The sequence below is a fragment of the Lichenostomus cassidix genome, unplaced genomic scaffold, assembly GCF_008360975.1.
Source record: "Lichenostomus cassidix isolate B80296 unplaced genomic scaffold, HeHo_3.0 HiC_scaffold_46, whole genome shotgun sequence".
Lineage (NCBI taxonomy): Eukaryota > Metazoa > Chordata > Aves > Passeriformes > Meliphagidae > Lichenostomus > Lichenostomus cassidix.
Genome location: NW_028147597.1, coordinates 3,565,061 through 3,586,785, shown reverse-complemented (window position 1 = coordinate 3,586,785; position 21,725 = coordinate 3,565,061). Strand labels below are relative to the sequence as shown.

General features: G+C 50.7%; 2 protein-coding genes across 2 annotated transcripts in view; both read left to right on the top strand.

Annotated features, from left to right (window-relative positions):
• The first annotated feature begins 12,732 nt into the window (after positions 1-12,732).
• The window catches only part of LOC146421984 (olfactory receptor 14A16-like), a 468,355-nt gene continuing 459,362 nt past the window's right edge, over positions 12,733-21,725 (top strand). The window contains exon 1 of the mRNA XM_085046953.1: positions 12,733-12,873. The gene's annotated coding sequence lies outside the window, so the exon portion shown is untranslated. The remainder of the gene's footprint in view (positions 12,874-21,725) is intronic.
• On the top strand, positions 14,509-15,611 carry LOC146421999 (olfactory receptor 14J1-like). The gene has a single exon (XM_085046829.1). The coding sequence runs from the start codon at positions 14,625-14,627 to the stop codon at positions 15,579-15,581; it is 957 nt and encodes a 318-aa protein (XP_084902955.1). The 5' UTR covers positions 14,509-14,624; the 3' UTR covers positions 15,582-15,611.

Sequence of the window (21,725 nt, the reverse complement as noted above, 5' to 3'; positions counted from 1 at the left end):
CCCAAACTGAGTAGGGGGTGAGTGGGACCCTGCAAAAATCACTGTTTAGCAAATGCAATAAAAGCCACTGTGAATCAAGAGGGATGGTGGGTTACAAACAGAAAATATATTATAGTTTCACCTTCTAGAACAAGGAAGATGTTACCAGATGAAAAATCATCTGCACCTGGGGAGCTCACACGTTGCTTGTTCTTCAGAAACCACTGGCCCATGGATCTGTACAATGCCCATAGTGCAAGAAGAACTGGAAAGTGACCAGCTTCAGTTGTGACAATTTTTACCAATTCACCAGGGAGTCAGGTGTGACTTTGGGGTCACCAACCACCAGGGACCGCAAAAGTTACCACCAAGGGTAGAAAAATGCATGTGTAAATGGGAGGGAAAATATGTTAATGATTTTGGGGAAATTATTATCCTATGTATGTTTTTTCTGGGATAATCAATGAATATGTATATAAAATAAAATCTGTCAACAGAACTTTTCTGCACTCAGCATGCATGGTATTTCAGATGAGATACCCCCTTGGGCATCTGGCCAAATCAAGAATGCTGCTCCTAAATGCTACATTGGTGTTAAGGAGTTTCTGGGATTTTCACTGATTTTTTGGTACCAGTGTCACAATGGCCCCTTGGTCCCATGATACCCCTAGGGTCACAATTGTCACCTTGGTTCCAAGGGCCCTGTAGACTCACAATGACCTCCTTTGCTTCGCAGTGTCACAACTGGACTCCTGGTGACATGAGACCCCAGCTGTCACAATGGATCCTTGTTTCCATAAGGTCTTGCTGTGTCACAATATTCTCCTCAGTTCAGTCAGGCCCCACAGTGTCCCAATGGTCTCCTTGGCTCCACAGTGTCAAAATGGCCCCTTGGTTCCATGAAGCCCTGCAGTGCCACACTGGCCCTTGGCTATACAAGGCCTCACAGTGTCACAATGATCCCCTTGCTTCCACAAGGCCCTGAAGTGTCACAAATTATTCTATTGGTTCCATGGCACTCTGCAGTGTCACAATGGTCTCCTTCATTCCATAAGGTCCCACAGTGTCACAGTGGATTCTATTGTTCCATGAGTGTCACAATGGCCTTTTGGCTCCACGGGGCTCCTTAGTGTCACAATGATTTCCTTGATTCCATGAGGCTCTACAGTATTACAATGGACTGCTTGGCTCCACATTATCCCAGTGGATCATTGGTTCCATGGGGTCCCTACAAGTCACAATGGATTCCTTGTTTCCATCAACCCCCACAGTGTCACAGTGGCCCCTTAGTTCCATGACACCCTACACTGTCACAATGGCTCTTTGGTTCCATGGGACCCAACAGTGCCACAGTGGAACACTTGGTTCCATTGGCCTCAACAGCGTCACAGTGGTTCCTTGATTCTGTGCAGCTGTGCAGTGTCACAATGCTCTCCTTGGTTCCTTGAGGCCCTGCAGTGTCAAAATGGCCCCATGGGTTCTATGAGGGCCCAGAGTGTCACAGTGGTCTCCTTAGTTTCCATGGTGCTACCCAGCACCACAATTGTCCCTTGGCCCAACATGGCCCCATAGTGTCACAATGGATTCCTTGCTTCCATGAGGTCTGGTAGTGTCACAATGGACTCCTTGGTTCAATGAAGCCTGCAGTGTCAAAATAGTCTCCATGATTCCACAAGGCCCTGCAGTGTCACAAAAGCTTCCATTGGTTCCACTGAGCCCTGCAGTGTCACAATGGCCCTTTGGTTCCGCTAGTCCTCAAAGTGTAAAATGGCCTCCGTGGTTTCATGAGTACCTGCTGTGTCGCAATGGACCCTTGGTTCCACAGGGCTCCCCAGTGTAAGAATGGACCCTTGGTTCCATGAGGTTCCTCAGTGTCACCATGGTCTCCTTGTATCCTCAGTGTCACCATGGATCCTTTGTCCCATGAGGTTCCATAGTGTAACATGGTCACCTTGATTCCGTGAGGTTTCCCACTGTCACAGTGGAGTCCTTGGTTCTGTGAGGCCCTGATGTGTCCCAATGGACCCATGGTTCCAGGAGGTTCCATAGTGTCACCATGGTCTCCTTGGATCTGCAGTATAACAACAGACTATTAGTTGCATGCAGCCCTGATGTGTTGCAATGGCTTTTTGGTTCCATGCAGCCCCAGAGTGTCACAATGGAGTTTTGGTTCCATGAGGCTTTTCTCTGTCACAATGTACCATTTTTTTTGGTTACATTAAGTTTCTCGGTGTCATAATGGTCTCCTTGGATCTGCAGTGTCACAATAGACATTTGGTTCCATGGTGTCATGCATTGTCACAATGGTCTCTTTGGTTCTGTGAGGTTCCATAGTGTCACAGTGGACTCCTTAGTTCTGTGTGGCCCTGCTGTCACCAAATCTCTGAAATATCCAAAGAAGACTCCTTAACGCTAATTTGGTGTTAAAGAGAGCATCATTTATTCAGGCCTGAGGTCCAAGAGGGGATAACTCCTAACCTTACATGGACACGTGATTCTACAAGTGTTTATCTACAGTGGCTACATGTGTATTACAATTAACCATTACCATAAAACCCACCCCAAGTTCCCAGATCCAGTCCTTATTTTTTCTATCACTGCACTCTTTAGCCAGATGTTTTCTTTTTCTCTTCCAACCATCCTCGCTGGGAAAGCAGACCTTGCATGCTTTGTTTCCCTGCTGTAAGTTCACAAGCACAGTAAAAATTGAATTAACCCTTCTGGTATCAAGCCCAAGGCTCTGTGTGCCAAGGCAGAGGCAGGCAGGACGCAGAGCTGTCAGCAAAGGAAGGGCCAGCGAGGTGGGGCAGCCGGGGGATGACGACAGCCTGCAGGGACAGAGGCGCAGGGCATGGACAGCGTAGGACAGCCTGGGCTGGAGAGGGCAGAGGGATGTGCAGGAGCTGCAAGGCCCTGACAGAGCCAACTTGTGCAGCACTTTGGCCATGGCTGCTGTCCCTGGCCCTGAGGCCATGAGGAGGACACAAGTGACCCTTGCAGCCCTGGGGCCTCATTGCCTCCTTGTCCCTGCCCAGCAGCCTGGCAGGGGCTGCCCCATGGTCCTGCCCTTGGCATTGCACATCCCCACATGCCAGTGCCCCGGGAAGAGCCCTGAGCACTGAGGGAGGGACAGGATCTGCCTTGCCAGGGGCTGGGGCTCAGGCCTTGGCCCTTTGCATTCCTGAAACACATCCAGGTTTGCTCAGCATCAGAGACAACTTTGCCTTGTTTGTCCCCAGCTGTCATCAGTGTCAGCCTCCAGTGTTCTGCTCTACCTGGAACCTGGGGACACATTCTCACTTGTGTCCCTTAGTGAGATCCATTAAAACTTCACGAAACGAAGATTTACTGTGATTTTGAATTCTTTAGAGATTTCTTCAACTCCCTCTCAGGGACTGATGTTCAGGGACTCCACACCCAACCCACAGGAGAAGTCTTTGTGCTCTTGCTGTGCTGCTGAGCTGGGCTGGGCTCCCAGCAGCTCCTGTGCACAGCCCAGCATGGCCAGGGATTTGTGTGGTTGTGACCCCAGGGCAGGATGCTGCCCTTGGCCTTGGTGAACCTCATCCAATTGTCCTGGGCCCATGGCTGCAGCCTGTCCAGATCCCTCTGCAGAGCTTCCTGCCCTCCAGCACAGCCACACTCCCACCCAGCTTGGGGTCACCTGGCAACTGACTGAGGGTGCCCTCGGTGCCCTCATCCAGATCAGCAATAAAGAGATTTAACTGAAGTGGCCCCAATCCTGAGCCCTGGGGACACCCCTGGGTGTGACTCCATTGCCCAGCACTGCTTGGGCTGGACTTCTGTCTTTTATGGAGCTCTGCATTCCCTTGCTACTGTTTGCTGACAATAAATGAACATCCCTCTGTGCCTCAGGCAGCTCCTTCTCCAAGGAAAGCAGCTGGGAGTTTGTGCCAAGGAGCTGAAAGCTGCAGGTGCAGCGTGGAGCGGAGGAAGCTTAGATTTGCACAAGGCTGCTCTGAGTCCCAGGGCTTGGATGAGGGAAATGGTGGGGTGGGGGTTAGGGACAGAGTCTGATTGATTGTCAGCCATAAAGTGTCTTGATTTTCATATCTATTTAGACTGCATTAGGGGATGTTAGGGATCAATACCAATTAGAGATTGCTGATAAAAATGTATGAACACGAAAAGAAAACTAAACAGGACCAAGAGTCTGTCTTCATTGTTTTAAAATATAGTGTATTTCCTTTGAATACACTTCTGGAGTTGGTCTAATTAACCACAAAAGAATGGAAGACATAAATGATTCCCAGAGGATTGTCTTCTTAGGATGTTTTAAAACATGAAGGAGCCTGAACTGGAGAGCTGAAGACAGAACAAACCTCTGGAGTAGTAAAATTCATCAGGGAACATGCATGTTGCTAAGGATCCATCCTCAACAGAGCAGGAATGAAGAGAAATGGGCACAGCTTTCTGGCTGCCCCAGCTTTGGGATGAGCCCTGGGCCTGGAGCAGGAACAGCTCCTGATGGCCACAAGGCCAGGGCTGTTGTGCTGATCTGGGCAGATGGGATGGCAGGAGGGGCTGCAGAGCTCTCAGCATCTCCTGGACAGGAGAGCAGGGCACACAGGGAGCCTCCTTTTCCTTTGGCCAAGCACGTTCCCCCATGGCTGGGGCTGAGTCCTCTCGCAGCTCCAGCTGCTGCTGTGCCCTTCAGAGGGGCTGAGGCCGTGGGGCCACTGCCCAGAGCAGCCTGGCCTGAGCAGGGCTGTGGGGCCAGAGGCGGCTGGGCTGTGCTGGGGAGAGGCCCTTGGTGCTGCAGAGAGCTCAGGGCAGCTGGCAGAGCTTGGAGGGAGCTGGGCTGGGCTGAGAGAAGCTGCCAGAGAAACCATCAGTGTCCATCTCAGCCTGTGTGAGCGTGCAGGGGCAGGACTGAGCCCAGGGCTTGTGGGGCAGAGCCAGGGCCTGGGGAAGGCATGGAAAACAGGCAAGTGGCCGAGAGAGGAGGCTGCTCTGTGCCCTTGGTGGCTGCAGGAGGGAAATGCAGAGCTGCTGTGGGATGGAGAGGGGGATTGAATTCCAGCAGACACCAATGAGGGGCTGAGGGACTCAAGGGCTCCTTGGCCTGAGTCTCTCCTGGAAAGGTCTCTCAGGTCTCTGTGCTCAGGAAAGCTCCAAGGGAATTCCCGCGGGGCTCGGCCCTGCCCGGCACGGCTGATGTCCCCCGAGCTCCACACTGCTCTGGACTGGTGCTGCCAGTGCCGCTCAGGGTGAGGCTGCTTTGGGGACACCCAGGGCACAGCAAGGCTGCTTTGGGGACACCCAGGGCACAGCAAGGCTGCTTTGGGGCTGTGGGCAATGCCCAGCACTGGGGATGGGGCGAGTGGGTATAGCTGGGCTGTACTGGTGGCACTGGTGGTGCTGGGAGCATCCCAGGCTGCAGGTGAGGAGCTGTGGGGTGAGCAGAGGATGGGAATGGGGTAGATGAGAATGGGGAGATGGGGGTTAAGATGGAGTGGGACCCCCCAAACTGAGTAGGAGGTGAGTGGGACCCTGCAAAAATCACTGTTTAGCAAATGCAATAAAAGTCACAAAGAATCAAGAGGGATGGTGGGTTACAAACAGAAAATATATTATAGTTTCACCTTCTGTAACAAGGAAGATGTTACCAGATGAAAAATCATCTGCACCTGGGGAGATCACACATTGCTTATTCTTCAGAAACCACTGGCCCATGGATCTGCACAATGCCCATAGTGCAAGAAGAACTGGAAAGCGACCAGCTCCAGTTGTGGCAATTTTTTCCAATTCACCAGGCATTCAGGTGTGACTTTGGGGTCACCAGCCAGCAGGGGCCACCAAAGTTACCACCAAGGTTAGAAAAATGCATGTGTAAATGGGAGGGAAAATATGTTAATGATTTTGGGGAAATTATTATCCTATGTATGTTTTTTCTGAGACAATCAATGAATATGTATATAAAATACAGTCTGTCAACAGAACTTTCCTGCACTCAGCATGCATGGTATTTCAGAGGAATTATCGCCTTGTGCATCTGGCTGAATCAAGAATGCTGCTTCTAAATGCTACATTGGTGTTAAGGAGTTTCTGGGATTTTCACTGATTTTTTGGTAACAGTGTCACAATGGCCCCTTGATTCCATGATGCCCCTAGCGTCACAATGGTCACCTTGGTTCCATGGGGCCTGTAGTGTCACAATGACCTCCTTGGCTTCACAGTGTCACAGCTGGACTCCTGGTGACATGAGACCCCAGCTGTCACAATGGATCCTTGTTTCCAAAAGGTCTTGCTGTGTCACAATATTCTCCTCAGTTCAGTCAGGCCCCACAGTGTCCCAATGATCTCCTTGGTTCCACAGTGTCACCATGGCCCCTTGGTTCCATGAAGCCCTGCAGTGCCACACTGGCCCTTGGCTATACAAGGCCTCACAGTGTCACAATGATCCCCTTGCTTCCACAAGGCCTTGAAGTGTCACAATTGATTCTATTGGTTCCATGGCACTCTGCAGTGTCACAATGGTCTCCTTCATTCCAGAAGGCCCCACAGTGTCACAGTGGATTCCATTGTTCCAGGAGTGTCACAATGGCATTTTGGCTCCATGGGGCTCCGTAGTGTCACAATGATTTCCTTGATTCCATGAGGCTCTACAGCATTACAATGGACTGCTTGGCTCCACATTATCCCAGTGGATCATTGGTTCCATGGGGTCCCTACAAGTCACAATGGATTCCTTGTTTCCATCAACCCCCACCGTGTCACAGTGGCCCCTTAGTTCCATGACACCCTACACTGTCACAATGGCTCCTTGGTTCCATGGGACACAACAGTGCCACAGTGGAACACTTGGTCCCAATTGCCTCAACAGTGACACAGTGGTTCCTTGATTCTGTGAAGCTGTGCAGTGTCACAATGCTCTCCTTGGTTCCATGAGGCTCTGCTGTGTCACAATGCTCTCCTTGGTTCCATGAGGCTGTGCAGTGTCAAAATGGCCCCATTGGTTCTATGAGGCCCCAGAGTGTCACAGTGGTCTCCTTGGTTTCCATGGTGTCACACAGTGCCGCAACTGTCCCTTGGCCCAACATGGCCCCATAGTGTCACAATGGTTCCTTGCTTCCATGAGGTCTAGTAGTGTCACAATGGACTCCTTGGTTCAGTGAAGCCTGCAGTGTCACAATAGTCTCCATGATTCCACAAGCCCCTGCAGTGTCACAATAGACCATTGGTTCCATTGAGCCCCACAGTGTCACAATGTCTCTTTGGTTCCACAAGGCCTCAAAGTGTAAAAATTACCTCCGTGGTTTTATGAGTACCTGCTGTGTCACAATGGACCCTTGGTTCCATGATGCCCTGCAGTGTCACAATGGTCTCCTTGATTCCGCAGTATAACAATGCCGCCTTGGTCCCTTGGAGCCTCACAGTGTCACTATTGTGCCCTTGGTTCCATGAGGCCCAGCAGCATCAGAATGGCTCCTTCATTCCATAGAGCACCACACTGTCACAATGGTCCCCTTGGTTCCACAGGGCTCCCCAGTGACACAATGGACCTTTGGTTCCATGAGCTTCCTCAGTGTCACAATGGTCTCCTTGTATCCTCAGTGTCACCATGGATCCTTTGTCCCATGAGGTTCCATAGTGTAACATGGTCACCTTGATTCCATGAGGTTCCTCAGTGTCACAGTGGAATCAATGACTACCCTGGTGCCTGAGCCTGGAGCACCTCAAGGACTGGGACCTGGCAGCTCTCCAGCCAAAGTGGAAAGGACCCACCAAGCCTTGTTACCCACAGACACAGCAGTGAAGCTGAACAGCAAAGGACCTTGGGGCATTATTCTGGAATTAAAAAGGCACCAGCTACATGGACAATGGAATTATTGTTCTTAACCCAATAGAGGCTGAGAAAAAAGAATGAATAAATTTGTCACTAAAGTACTACTTATGTCTGTAAGTTGTGTCTTGGTAATCAACCAGAATCTTTGTTCGCCAGAAACACCTCTGGAGTTTCACCAAGGGATTAGTCATGAAATTCTTATGAAAATGTAAAGATCAAAGTAGCCAAAATACTCCATGTAACTAATTGCTGGGTATGTTCCCAGCCAATGTTGGGAGGAATGGGATTCCCTTGCAGGGCCCATCCTGTGGGGTGGCAGAACTCTGTCAATGGACTCTGACTTGTAATGGAGTCAGTGAAGGGACAGTTAAAGAAAACTGTGCTTGGAACAAAAGAATACAATGATCAGTTTTACAGGATTCAACAAGATCTCCCTTCAGGAGAAACTGAACTCTGTTACAGTTAGAGGCCAAAATGTGAAAGGATTTCTATGGTTAATAATTGTATGTGCACTTGGTGTGTTATGATTGCATGTTAGAGTTGTTGTAACACTTTGTGCTGGAAAATGGAGAATTGAGACTTGACTAAAAAGAGACAGAGTCTCAAGAAAAAAGGGAGATTTGATAAATAACATAGAGAATAGCAACTAATCAGGCATGTTTTAGAAGGAATGTAAATTTTATAGTTCTGAGCAATGAACTTGAAGAGCACTTATTTAAAGAACAAGAGGCGATGCCTTTATGCCTAATACCTAAATCCAAGGTTCCATTACCAAAAGAATTGTTATGAAGATTGTAGTTCATCTGTAGGTCAAAGGACCAATTGAAATACCAATGCCTGAACAACAAGCCCTGAGCCAAAGCTGACCTCTTGATGAAACTTCCAACCAAATGTTATGTCTGTATCTGCTAATTAACAAACTATTATTAGCAAAATGATCTTTGTAGCTGTTCATTGGTGAAACATGGATTTACCATTCTGTATTTAGAAACCAGACAAGGCCCATCTGGCCTTGTTTGGGGGTGTAGATCAAAGTCAACTCCATTGGTTCCTCCTTGAGCCCTGGCCAGGCTTTGGGAGAAGCCAAGAGGAGGATGAAACCAGATGTTCCTGCACTAGCAGAGCTGTCAGTGTGTTTATTCAGCACTGTCACAGCTGGGCCCTCTCCCAGCCAGGCTGGAAGCCTCACCTGTGGGTGGATGCACCTGCAGGAATTGCCAGTTGTTGGGAGTGGCTCTGCAGTCCTTGGCTGTGACAGCTTCCCCAGCTGATGAGGGGATCTGGGTGATGGTAAAGTCTGAGGGTAACTGGTGATGGATCTTTCTTCATCACTATAGGCAATCTTTGGTAGTGCTGATTGGGTGCATTGCTGAGCTTCTGTTGTGATTCTTTGCTAATGATTTTGTACATTGCTGAACTTATCCTTTTGTCATTCTCTGCAGTTTTGCATTTATATAAATTACACAATTCCTTCAGTTGGTGTCTGTGTCTTTGGTCCTGACCTTGCCCACCATCAAAACAGGGCCCTTCCTGCCTCAGTGTTACCTGGGAAGACAAAAACCATCACTCCAAATGCTCCCCCTTCCTCCTTGTTCCCCCACTTTATACACTGAGTGTGATGTCCTATGGTCTGGGATATCCCTGGGGTCAGCTGGGGTCACCTGTCCTGCCTGTGTCTCCTCCCAACCCCCATGGACCCCCAGCCCCTTCCCAGCATGGCTGAACAAGGGGCAGGAAAGGCCTTGGCCCTGTGCAAGCTCAGCAAGAACAAAACCATCTCTGTGTGATCAACCCTGTGCTCAGCACAGCCCCAAACAGCCCCAGAGAGAGCCCTGGGAAGGAAATTCCCGCTGCCCCACCCAAACCAGCACCCCATGGCCATCCAGCATCACCATGGCTCCAGGGGTTCCTTTCCATGCCCTGACCCTGGCCAGGGGACACTGGGATGGTTGCCATGGCAGCCAGCTGTGGCACAGTGCTTGTGTCCATGGCAACACAGCCCAGCCTGGCCCTGAGTGCAGGTGACAGTGACAATCCCCATCACAGCAGGTCCCATGAACCCAACCTCAGCAAAGTGTCTCCTGCAGGTTGTCCTGGCATTGGAGAGTAGAACAGGGCTTTGTGCTGGTTGCCATGGCAACCTCTGTACCAATGACGCCCTATGGTGGTTGCCATGGCAACCTCTGTACCAATGATGTGCTATGGTGGTTGCCATGGCAACACCTGTACCAGTGTAGCCCTATGGTGGTTGCCATGGCAACCTCTGTACCAATGATGCCCTATGGTGGTTGCCATGGCAACCTCTGTACCAATGATGCCCTATGGTGGTTGCCATGGCACCCGAGCCCAGCAGTGTCTCAGTGCAAGTGTCCCTGCCATCAGTCCCTCCAAGGGGTTTCCATGGCAACTGCCATGCCAGGTGACCCAGGTGTCACATCCCAGTGCTGGTTGCCATGGAAACAGTCCCCAGCACTGACCCTTTCTGTCAGGCTGACCTGGCCTTTGGCCCTGGCACTGGGCTTTGCTGCTGGTTCCGCGGCGCCTGCCCAGCCAGCGCGGCACAGGGCAGGTGGCCATGGCACAAACCCCAGCCATGGATCCCCTGTGCCTCTGGGCAGTGACACCAGCCCTGAGCAATGGGCTGCTGCTGTGGGGTCAGTGAAGTGACCTTGGCAACAGCCCCTTGCAATGGCCCAGTGCAGGTTGGGATGAGAATCCACCCTCAGCCTGGCCCAGGGCAGGGCTGCAGTGCCCTTCCCAGCAGCCTGGCTGCACTGCAGCACTTCCAGGGCTCTCTGCATTTCCCTTCCCTCACTCTTGGCTCACTCACACACCTCCCAACAACCACTTGGTGCTTTGAGCTGCACGGAGTTCAAAGCTTCTCTGTCCTTCAGCAGTTGGTCTAATTGTGCCTTCTGCCAGCTCTTGATTTGTGTTTATTGTAGAACTTCCTGTGTGTCCAAAACATTCCTTGCAGGATTCTGCCTTGGGGAAGGGGAACCTCCTTGGTGGCAGCTTGGGCTTGGCACACACTTGAGGAGGGTGTCTGTTTTCAATGGGGAAACTTAGCAGTTTTAGATTGCTTTAAAAAAAAGGGGGGGGAAAATCCTTTTTGCCTGAGTGCAGCCAGTTGTCCAAGCAAAGAAGCTCCCAGGTGAGTTAGGAGAGACAGGATGGGGTTGGGGAATGTGGAGCAAGGCTGTCCACACTGGGTCAGACCTCAAGGCACAGCTTCTCTGAGCAGACCAGACCAGACCTCCTGAGGAGAGACCCTGCATCAATATCAATCACAGAATGCTGCAATCACCTCTTCTTTAAAGAGAAGAGTAATAAAATACACCCTTTAAAACAGGAGTTCATATTTTTTCCATAACTATTTTAGGAAACCTTCCTAATGAACTGCACCAGACCAGAGGGAAATCAAGGCAGAGCCATGGTTTGTCAGGACTTGCTTGATCCTAATGAGCCCTGTGGTGCATTTGGTGCTGAGCCCTTGAACCTCAGGGCAAACCTGAGAGGAGATTGCACAAACCTTTCCAGGAGTCAAAGTCAGAAGAAAAACCCAAAGTGTCTCCAAGCATTAATGGTTCCCACTGAGGTCCATCACCAACACAAGCACCTCATGGACTCCTTGGAGGAGAGAACTGGAGGCCATGATTGCACAAAAACCTCCCAGATACTCGATGTGAAAAGGAAAAAGGAAAATACCTTAAAAAAATTAAGTAGTCAAGGCATTAATGAGCTCCACTGAGTATCATTACTAACAAGAGCTCTCAAGGGACTAATTAAAGCAGATAATTGGAGGCCAGGATTGCACAAACCTCTCAGAGACTCAGTGTCAAAAAGAAGGACTTTAATAAACCCTGAGTACCTTGAAGCATTAATGAGCCCCACTGAGTGTTGTTACTGACAGAGAATCTCAAGGGACTCATTAGAGCAGATAATTGGAGGCCATGATTGCACAAAGCTCTCAGAGACTCCAAGGCAAAAGCAAAACCCAAAGTCCTTTGACAAACCTGCAGTCCCTGGGAGCATGAAGGAGCCCCCAGGGCCATTCCTGACCAAGGCTCCCCAGGGACTCCTTCCAGCAGATCCCTGAGGCCACTGGGATGTGGGGGTGTGGGGGGTGCTAAAGGAAGGACAAGGGGGTGACAGTGCCAGCCTTGCTGGGGCTGTGCCAGGAGCCCCAGTGCCTCAGGACAAGGTGTCTCCTCACAGCCCTTGGTGGCACAGACATTGCTGCATCCAGGGAACCAAGCATTGGCTTCTCTTTGTCCTACCCTGTCATCTCTGCCTCCAATTTCCTGCTCTAACTGGAACCTGGGGACACTTTCTCAGTCATGTCCCTCACTGGGATCCATTAAAACTTCAAGAAACTTTGGAGATTGATTGTGACTTTGAATTCTACAGAGGTTTCTGCAACTCCCTCCCAGGGACTGATGTTCAGGGCCTCAGCACCAAAGCCCCAAGAGGGTCATTAAATTCCTGGTGCTGTTGCTGTGCTGCTGAGCTGGGCTGGGCTCCTGGCACAGAGGAGCTCCTGGCAAGCAGCAGCACTGCAGAGAGACAGCTCTGGCCAGGAGCAGCTCCTGTGCACAGCCCAGCAGGGCTGGGGCACTGCCTGCAGCCACCCAGGGCACAGCACAGAGGCACACAGGGCTGCAACCCAGCCTGGGCTAGCAGCACAGAGGAGCAGAGCTCACTGAGCTCTCACTGGAGGAGAAATCATCACAGCGTTTGAAACAGTCATTCTCTGCTGTGGGGAAGATAAGCTTCAGTTCCTGAAGGGATCTCCTGAAGCTGGCACATCCCACAGCTTTTAGGATCTTCCAGGAGGACTCTCAGAGTGCCCAGGGCTGTCGTGCAGAGCAGGTTGTGCAGCCCAGGGCTGTGCTGGGGCAGGGACTCTGCTGCCTGCCAGGGACAGCTCTCAGCCAGCCTGGGGAGCTGCTGCCAGCGCTGGGGGAGAAGCTGTGGGGGGAAGGAGAGACCCTGAGCAGGGCAGGTGCTGCTGCTGAGAGGTGCTGTGTGGGGCAGGGCTGCTCCCAGCTCCGGATCAGCCTGGAGGACACTTCCCAAAGAAGGTAAGGCAGGGATTGCTGTAAAGATAAGGGGCTTTAATGAGACTGTTTTGAATTTTCTACTTGGTGGAGTGTGAGAAGGTTGGGGGTGGGGGTGAGAGAAGCAGAATAGGAGTTGTAATCACAGAATATTCTGAAATGAAAGAAACACAACAGGATCATCAAGGTAGTGTTTGCACATTTACAGAGACTCCGGAACTGTAACTTTGGGTGGTCAGTCTGCCTGCTGGGAGCCTCCTCAAGGGTCTTCAGCCACTGCTCAGCCCATGGACAGCACCAGCAGCACCTTTGCAGGGCCCAGCAGGCTCTTCTGAGCTGCCCTTGCCCACCTGCACACAGAGCCTCCCCCAGGCAGGGCCCTGCAGACAGGCAGGTTTCTGTAGGGCCGGGCGAGTGCACAGAGGTTGGGATGGGCTCTGTGAGTGCTGACAGGGACAAGGCTCCTCTCAGGAGGAACATGTGCAGCGCAGGGAGATGATGAGGGAAGGAGAGGGAGCTGAACAGAGCAGTGCTGTGGGCAGGAGGGCACTGTTGGTGTGTGGGAGGTGCTGTGCACAGCTGGGGACAGGGAACACTGTCCTGAGTGCCAGGCTGTCCCTGCCCTGCCTCTCAGGCACAGCACCACAATATCTTCTCTTGTTTCTGCACTCCTCTGATACTGTCATTGTTATCTGGTGCTCTCAGGGAGGCTCTGGGGTTTGCAGCAGCTGAGTCAGGCACTGCCCTTGGGATTCCTCCCAGGCAGCTGTGTCCATGGGAATGGGGTGTCCAAGCTTCCCTGTGACCTGTGGGGCTGTGGGCAAAGCAGTCCATGGGAAAGGGGAAGGAGCTGAGCCTCCCTCCCTGAGATGCCATCATGAGCACACCTGGGGATCTCCTGGCTGTGTCCTTCCAAGCTCTGAGCTTCCCTCCTGGGTGCAAATCCTTGCCAGAGCCTCTCGGAGTTCCCTGAATATCCCACAGGGAAGTGCAGAGATGCCAGAAGTGAGGAAATGCTGTTGGGTTTGCCAAGGGCACCCTGAGTGTCCTTGACAGAAGGAGGGGCTGAGACCTTGCTGAGAGACCTTTGGAGAGGGTGAGACATTCAGTGATCCCTCTGCCCTCAGCAGGGTCTGGTTTCCTCTCAGGGTGACACAGGAGTGTGATTGTGCTCTGACTGCAGCCAAAGGTGCAAACCTAAGGCAGTTGGGAACAAGCCCATCCAGCCCCTCACCTTACCCTGAGCCACAGGGAATCCCTTTGCCTCTCACATCTCTCAGTGACAAACTCTGAGTGCAGCAGAAATTCTGGGGATTTGTGACCTCAGAGAACCTGTGCTGAGAGAATCATTCCTCTGCAGAGGAATCATGGGTGGGGTTGAAAACAATTCCTTCATCTCCTCCCTGCATTCCATGTCTTCTAAACTGAGAATGAAAATGCAATCAAGTGTTTTTATTTTAGGAGAGGTTCCACTGACAAATCCTGAATATTCAGCCTTGTCCCTCTGCCCCATGGCCACAAACCCAGGGCAGCAGGGCAGGGATGGCTCCTCGAGAGCCCCACACACAAGCCTGGCTGCTCATGGCACACTCAGACAGCACAAGTGGAGCTCAGGCAGGGACCTGGATGAAGGTTTTCCCAGAGAAGGAACGAGGGTGGATGAGTCCCAAAAGGACAGGCTGCAGGAAATGGCACGGGTTTGGCTCCAAGCAGCCTGTCCTGACTTGTCACTGTCCTTTTCTCCATGAACAGGTCCCCATGGCCAGAGGATCAAAATGTCCAACAGCAGCTCCATCAGCCACTTCCTCCTCCTGCCATTCGCAGACACACGGCAGCTGCAGCTCCTGCACTTCTGCCTCTTCCTGGGCATCTCCCTGGCTGCCCTCCTGGCCAACAGCCTCATCATCAGCGCCGTAGCCTGGAACCACCGCCTGCACACCCCCATGTTCTTCTTCCTGCTCAACCTGGCCCTCACCGATCTGGGATTCATCTGCACCACTGTCCCCAAAGCCATGCACAATTCCCTCTGGGGCACCAGGGATATCTCCTATGCAGGATGTGCTGCACAGCTCTTTCTGTTTGTCTTTTTCTTTTTAGCAGAGGTTTCCCTTCTCACCATCATGTGCTACGACCGCTATGTGTCCATCTGCAAACCCCTGCACTATGGGACCCTCCTGGGCAGCAGAGCTTGTGCCCACATGGCAGCAGCTGCCTGGGCCACTGGCTTTCTCAATGCTCTGCTGCACACAGTCAATACGTTTTCCCTGCCCTTGTGCCATGGCAATGCCCTGGGCCAGTTCTTCTGTGAAATCCCACAGATCCTCAAGCTCTCCTGCTCACACGCCTACATCAGAGAACTTGGGCTCATTGTGGTTAGTGCCTGTTTGATATTTGGCTGTTTTGTCTTCATTGTTTTCTCCTATGTGCAGATCTTCAGGGCTGTGCTGAGGATCCCCTCTGAGCAGGGACAGCACAAAGCCTTTTCCACATGCCTCCCTCACCTTGCTGTGGTCTCCCTGTTTATCAGCACTGGCATATTTGCCCACCTGAAGCCCTCCTCCATCTCCTCCCCATCCCTGGATCTGTCACTCTCAGTTCTGTATTCAGTGGCGCCTCCAACCCTGAACCCCCTGATCTACAGCCTGAGGAACGAGGAGCTGAAGGATGCTCTGAGAAAAACAATAACTGGATGCTCTTCAGAAGCAGGAATCTGCCTGTTTTCATCTGAATAGCATTCAGAATGTAAGTCATTACATGCCAAAACTGTCTTTTTTTATTCTACTGTTTTGGCTGTTGGTTTTGTTTTCTTTCCTCAACTTTGTATAATATTTTACACACTGTTTTTTTTACTATATCTGTGTGGTTGTTTTTTTGTTAAATTTCTAATTTTACATCTATCTAACTTGATGAGACCCACAGACTGTTCTCTTCATGTATTTAAACAAAATAAAAAAGCTTCTATTGCAAGGTTCTGAGACCTTAAAAATGAAGGGGAAAAGTGTCCAGCACATCACCACTGCCAAGGAGCACCAGTGTTTGTTCTTTCCAGAGCTGGTCTTTTACCATTTCCACACTCTCACACTGAGCCCCTGTGCTGGTGTAAGGCCTGAGCACTCCGAGTGTGATCACACAGCCCTGTGGGGTGGAAGCCCTGTGGTCATACAGGACAGGCACTGGGAGCTTCTGAATCAGAGCTGGCCTCCCCTACACCAACTCCATGATCCCAGGGATCTCCTGGGGCAGTGCATGAAGCCTTAGGTCTTCTCCCAAGGATGTGCCAAAGGAAGTGCCCCACAAATGACAACACCAGGGACAGTTTAACTGTGTGAGTGTACAGGATGGGTCCAGCAGCAGTTTCCTTGCCCTTCATGTCTTTTCCCTGCTGGGAAAGATGTGAAAGACCAAGAGAGCAGGGCCTCTCTGGGGCTGTGTGTGCAGGAGGCCGAAGGGAAGGTGAACACAGCCAAAAACAGCCACCACTCCTAGCATAGGTCCCTCCTCCCAGTTTGGAGAGCTTGGTCGTGCCTCAGCAGTCCATGTTTGTATTTTATAAATAAGATGTAACCATGAACATCCTGTGCTTGTGTGAGAGAAGCCCAGTGAGCACAAACACCGCCAGTTGTCCCTGGCAGTTCTGTGAAGGCCTGTGAGACAGACACTGTCCCAATGTTCCTCATGTTCAGAGCAATGTTCCTTTGCAAAGCCCTGGATGCAGGGCTGGGATGAGCTCCTGTGCACAGAGCTCCCCATGCCCATCCCTCAGGCCCTGGGGCACCTCAGGCAGGAGCAGGGCAGGGTGACACCCGCAGGGCTGAGGGACCTGCCAGCCTCTGGCAGTGGCAGCTTTCAGCAAGCACAGAGCACATCTCAGGGGTATGGAGGGAGTCCCAGGCACACAAACCTCCATGTTTCACCCCTCTGAGCTTCACAACTCCTCTAAGCACCTGAGAAATAAATGCTCTCACTTATAGCATTGGTGTCTAAGCAGGAGACAGGGGACATGTAGACACAAAATTCCCATGGAAAAAAGGGCAGTAGAACAATCAGACATCATCAGTGGTATTTCTTTTAATGGGAATGGGGAATGTCCCCAACTTTCAGAAAAAATATCTTCCTCTCTCCCATGACCTGTCCTGTGACTGTGATTTGAACAGCCTCATAATGGGGATGCTGGAGGAAATATTGAAAACCTGCTACAGTTCCACCCCCCTGAGTGTCCCCTGACTGCACAACCTCTGCTCCCAGCACTGTCACTGCTGTTTCCTGCTCCTCTGGCATCTACAGAGTGTTTCCTGCTCATCGCCACATCCCATGCCCAGCACTGGGCTGTGCCAGCCCTGCTCTCTGCAGGACTCATGGGCTGGAAGGGTTGTCTGCAGCAAACACTGCCCCAAGGCTCAGGGGAGTTCTGTCATCTACCGTCACCATTTCCTTCTTGTTCTGACACTTCTGACACTTTTGGTAGCTCAAACACACTACACCAGTTCTTCTGTGCTCATTCCCAGTGCTGGAACCTTCCTGCAGTGACACCATGACACTCCTGCTCTTTGCTTTCCAAACCTGCTTTTTAGATTAAGTCTTCTTCTCTCGTGTTCACAAGAGCATCCTGTGTGTGCTTCAGAGCTGCCATCCTGGGGCAGCTCCTGCCCAGCCTGGCCAGGCACAAGGTCTCTCCCCCTGCTCCTCTCACCTCACCAGTGCCTCTGTTTCCTGCAGCATCCTCAGCCTTGCCCAGCACAGCACTCGTTAGACAGTTTGACACAGCCCTTTCCTCCATCATGCTCAACACCCTCAGCCACAGCCTGATGGGCAGAAACATCCAGGGTAGGGAAGCACCAGGGAAAATGCTCAGGGCAGCCATGGACTGCACAGAGAGACCATTGGAGTTGGGGTCTGTGGAGAGAAATCCCAGCTGCCTCCCTTCTGAACTGCCCCAAGGATCTTAACAGGGCTGTGCTGAGTTCTGAGCACTGACCTGGGACTGAGGGATTATGGAAAAGGCCTTTGGTGTCAGGGGTGTCAGGAAGGCTGGGGAGGGTCATTGTGAGACCTCTCCCAAACACCTTGGAAAGGCCAGAGCCATCCCAGAGGGTCCTGGGTACTTGGGAAGGGCAGACATGGAACCCATCTGCAAACAGGGCAGGAAGGGCATTGGGAGAGTCACAGACTGGTCAGGCTCAGCAGGGAAGGGGATGTGGCAAATCCTCCTGCAGCCATTCCAGGCACTGAAGGACAAGGCAGGGATTAAAGAACCCCTGTGGGAGGGCAAAGAAGGGGATGTTGTGTGCCCAGACTTCAGCCAGGCCTGTGACATGGTCTGCTGTGGTCTCCTCAGAGCCAGATGGGTGAGAGCTGCACTGAAGGAGTGAAGCATGGGGTGTGTGGGAGTTTGGCTGAACAATGAGAGTCAAATGTAATCCATGGTACAGAATCCTCTTGGTAGCCACTCCCTGGTGACATCCCTCAGTGACCAGCCCTTGACCACCACTGTGGAACATTTTTATTGTATTTACAATGGATGAAATGCACTTCCAACTCCTTTGTGAATGCTGCCAAGTTGCAAGGAGTCTGTGACCAAACTCCTCTATTTAATGGTGACTGCAAAACATAATTGGGCAAAGATGAGTGAGTTGGATAAATCTGTCTTGCTATCAGGTGCCAACCAAGCCACAAGAAAATGGAGAAAACACTTATGCATCAGAAGAAAGGCAGTTCAATAGGGGAAAAAAAACAAACCCAACCATTAAAAACCCTAACCCAGTAAAAAAAAATACCCAACAAAAAACAAAACCAAACCCACCCCGAATAACAAAAAACCAAAAAACCAAAACCAAACAAAACATAAACAACCCAAAACCAAAAACAAAACAATAACACAAACCAACCAACCACAAAAAGCAAAGGCCACAAACAGAAGAAAAGCAAATCCACAGAAAATCTCTTATCAGAGGAAAATGTTTAACACCTTATGGCAGGAGAGGATTCCGTATGTGTAGGTGCTGTTTTGATTGTCTTAAAAAAGAAATTAATCCCCTCCACCCCCTGCTTCTCTCAGTTTATTGCTGATTATGATGTGACATGAAATGAAACATCCCTTGGGTCAGTCCAGCCAAGCTGTCCCATCCCTGTTCCCTCAGGAACACTCGCCCATCCCAAGCCCATTGGCTGGGGGCTTGCAGACACACCTCATGGCGGGGCAAGCACTGTGACAAGGACAGCAGAACAGAACAACACTTACTCTTATCAAGGAGAGTGGAACAGAACAGCAAAGCCTTGGAGAAATAGATGAAGGATGCAACACAGGCAAACAGAAGTCATTCACAATGCAAGCAGCATGCCAGCTCAGCTCTGCAAGGCTGACAAAGCAGGAATTATTGAGAACAATGATATTGTACTTACTCAAAAGCGGGGGTTGAGGAATGGCCACCTAAAAAGGATACTAGATGTTCAAGACAGACCCCAAAGAAGCATAAAAGGACTTGTAATAAGGGGTGCAACTATGTCAAATAAAGGAAGTGGGAGAGCTAATCAATATGTAATCTGTGTGTGTGATCAGTGCACTTGAATGGAGGAAGGATCGCCCAAGTGACTCCGATGCGGTAATGAAGAATACCTGCTTTCAAATAACTCAAAACTGTGTTAAAAGTTTCTATCTGGCAGATTTCAGTATCAATGGTGTCCTTGACTCTATTATGCCCCACAGTTTCACAATGGCTCCTTGGTTTCATGAGGCCCTGCTGTGTAAGAATGGACCCTTGGTTTCATGAGGTTCCGTACTTGTCAAAATGGCTTCCTTGATTCTGCATGGTCACAATGCTCTCCTTGGTTCCTCAAGGCCTTGGTGTGTCACAATAGCCCCTTGGTTCCATGAACATCCATAGTGTCACCATGGTCTCTTGGATCTGCAGTATTGCAAGGGACAACTGGTTACAAGCAGCCCCTCGGTGTCACAATGGCCCCTTGGTTCCATGAGGTTCCATGAGGTTCCGTGAGGTTCCATGAGGCCTTCCTGTACAGCAATGTCCCCTTGTTTCCATGAGGGTCTGCACCATCAACAATGGTCTCCTTGGTTCCGTAGTGTCTAAAAGGCCCCTTGGTTCCATAAAGTTCCTCAGTGTCACAGTGATCTCCTTGGATCCACGAGGCTCTGCAGGGTCACAGTGCCCCATGGTTTCCATGAAGTTCTGTACTATCAACAAAGTTCTTTGTTCCAATGAGGCACCACAGTGTCACAATGGCTTCTTGGTTCCATGAGCTTCTGTAGTGTCCCCATGGTCTCCTTAATTCCACGTGGCCTTGTTCTGTCACAGTGGGCCCTTAAATCCATGAGGTTCGGTAGAGTCACCATGATCTCCTTGCATCTGCATTGTCACTATAGACCATTGGTTCCATGTGGCCCTCCTGTGTCACAGTGGCTTCTTGAAGCCCCACTGTATAACAATGGACCCTTGATTCCATGAGGTTCTGTAGTGTCAAAATGGTCTCCTTGGTTCTGGACTGTAACAATGGACCCTTGGTTCCATGAGGTTCCATTATGTCACCATGGTCTCCTTGTTTCACAAAGGCCTTCCTGTGTCACAATGGACACATGCTTCCTTGAGTTTCCGTAGTGTCACCATGGTGTCCTTGAATCTGCATTGTCACAATGGACAATTGGTTCCATGGGACCCCACTGTGTCACAATAAACCCTTAGTGCCATGAGGTTCTGCAGTGTCCCAACAGTCTCCTTGGTTCAACGAGGGCTTGGAGTGTCTCAACAGCCCCTTGGTTCCATGAGCTTCCATGGTGTCCACAATGGTCTCCTTGTTTCATCAGTGTCATAATGGACCCTTGGTTCCATGAGCTTCCTAAGTGTCACTGGTCTCCTTGGTTCCATGTGACCCCATTCTGTCACAATGGTCCTTTGGTTCCATGAGTTTCTGTATTGTCAATGATGTTTCCTTTGTTCCAATAAGGCTCTGCTATGTCACAATGGACCCTGGGTTCTGTGAAGTTCTTCACTGTCAGAATGGCCCCTTGGATCCACAACGCTACACAGTATCACCATGGTGTCCTTGGATCCACACTGTCAGACAATTTGTTCCATGCAGCCCCCATGGGTCACAATGGCCCCTTGGTTCCATAGGTTTTGTAGTGTAACAATGGATGCCTTGGTTCTGTGAGTTACCCTGCTGTTAGCAGTGGTTTCTTTGGTTCCAACAGGGCCCCACTGTGTCTCAATGCACCCTTTGTTCCATAAGGATCTGCAGTATCACAATGCCTCCTTGGTTCCTCTAGGCCCTGCTGTGTCACAATGGACCCTCTACTCCATGAGGCCCTACAGAGTCACCATGGACCCTTAGGTCCATGAGGTTCCATTGTGTCACAATAAACTTTTTGTTCCATGAGCTTTCATATTGTCAAGAAAGGTATTCTTGGTTCTGAAATACCCGCTCGGTTCTGAAATGGTCCCTCGGTTCCATGAGGTTCCCTAGTGTTCCAGTGGTTACCATGGTTACATGAGTTTTCTTAGTGTTCACAATGATCTCCATGGTTCTGTTAGGCCCTGCTAATGGTCATCTTGATTCCATGATTCCCCACAGTGCCACAATGGAGCCTTGTTCCATGAGGTTCTGTACTATCAAAATTGTCTCCTTGATTCCATGAGCCCCCACTGTGTCACAATGGCCCCTTGGTTCCATGAGGCCACTCAGTGTCAAAAACATCTCCTTGATTCCATGAGGAACACAAAAGTTTTGCACAAACATTGAGCAACACCTGCTTAACAAACCTGCTGAACATCTGTTTGCATTCAAAAGGGTGTTTCAAGGTGAGAATGGCACCAGCAGCTTCCATCTGCAACAGAGATCAAGAGAAAGGACAGGGACAGAGAATT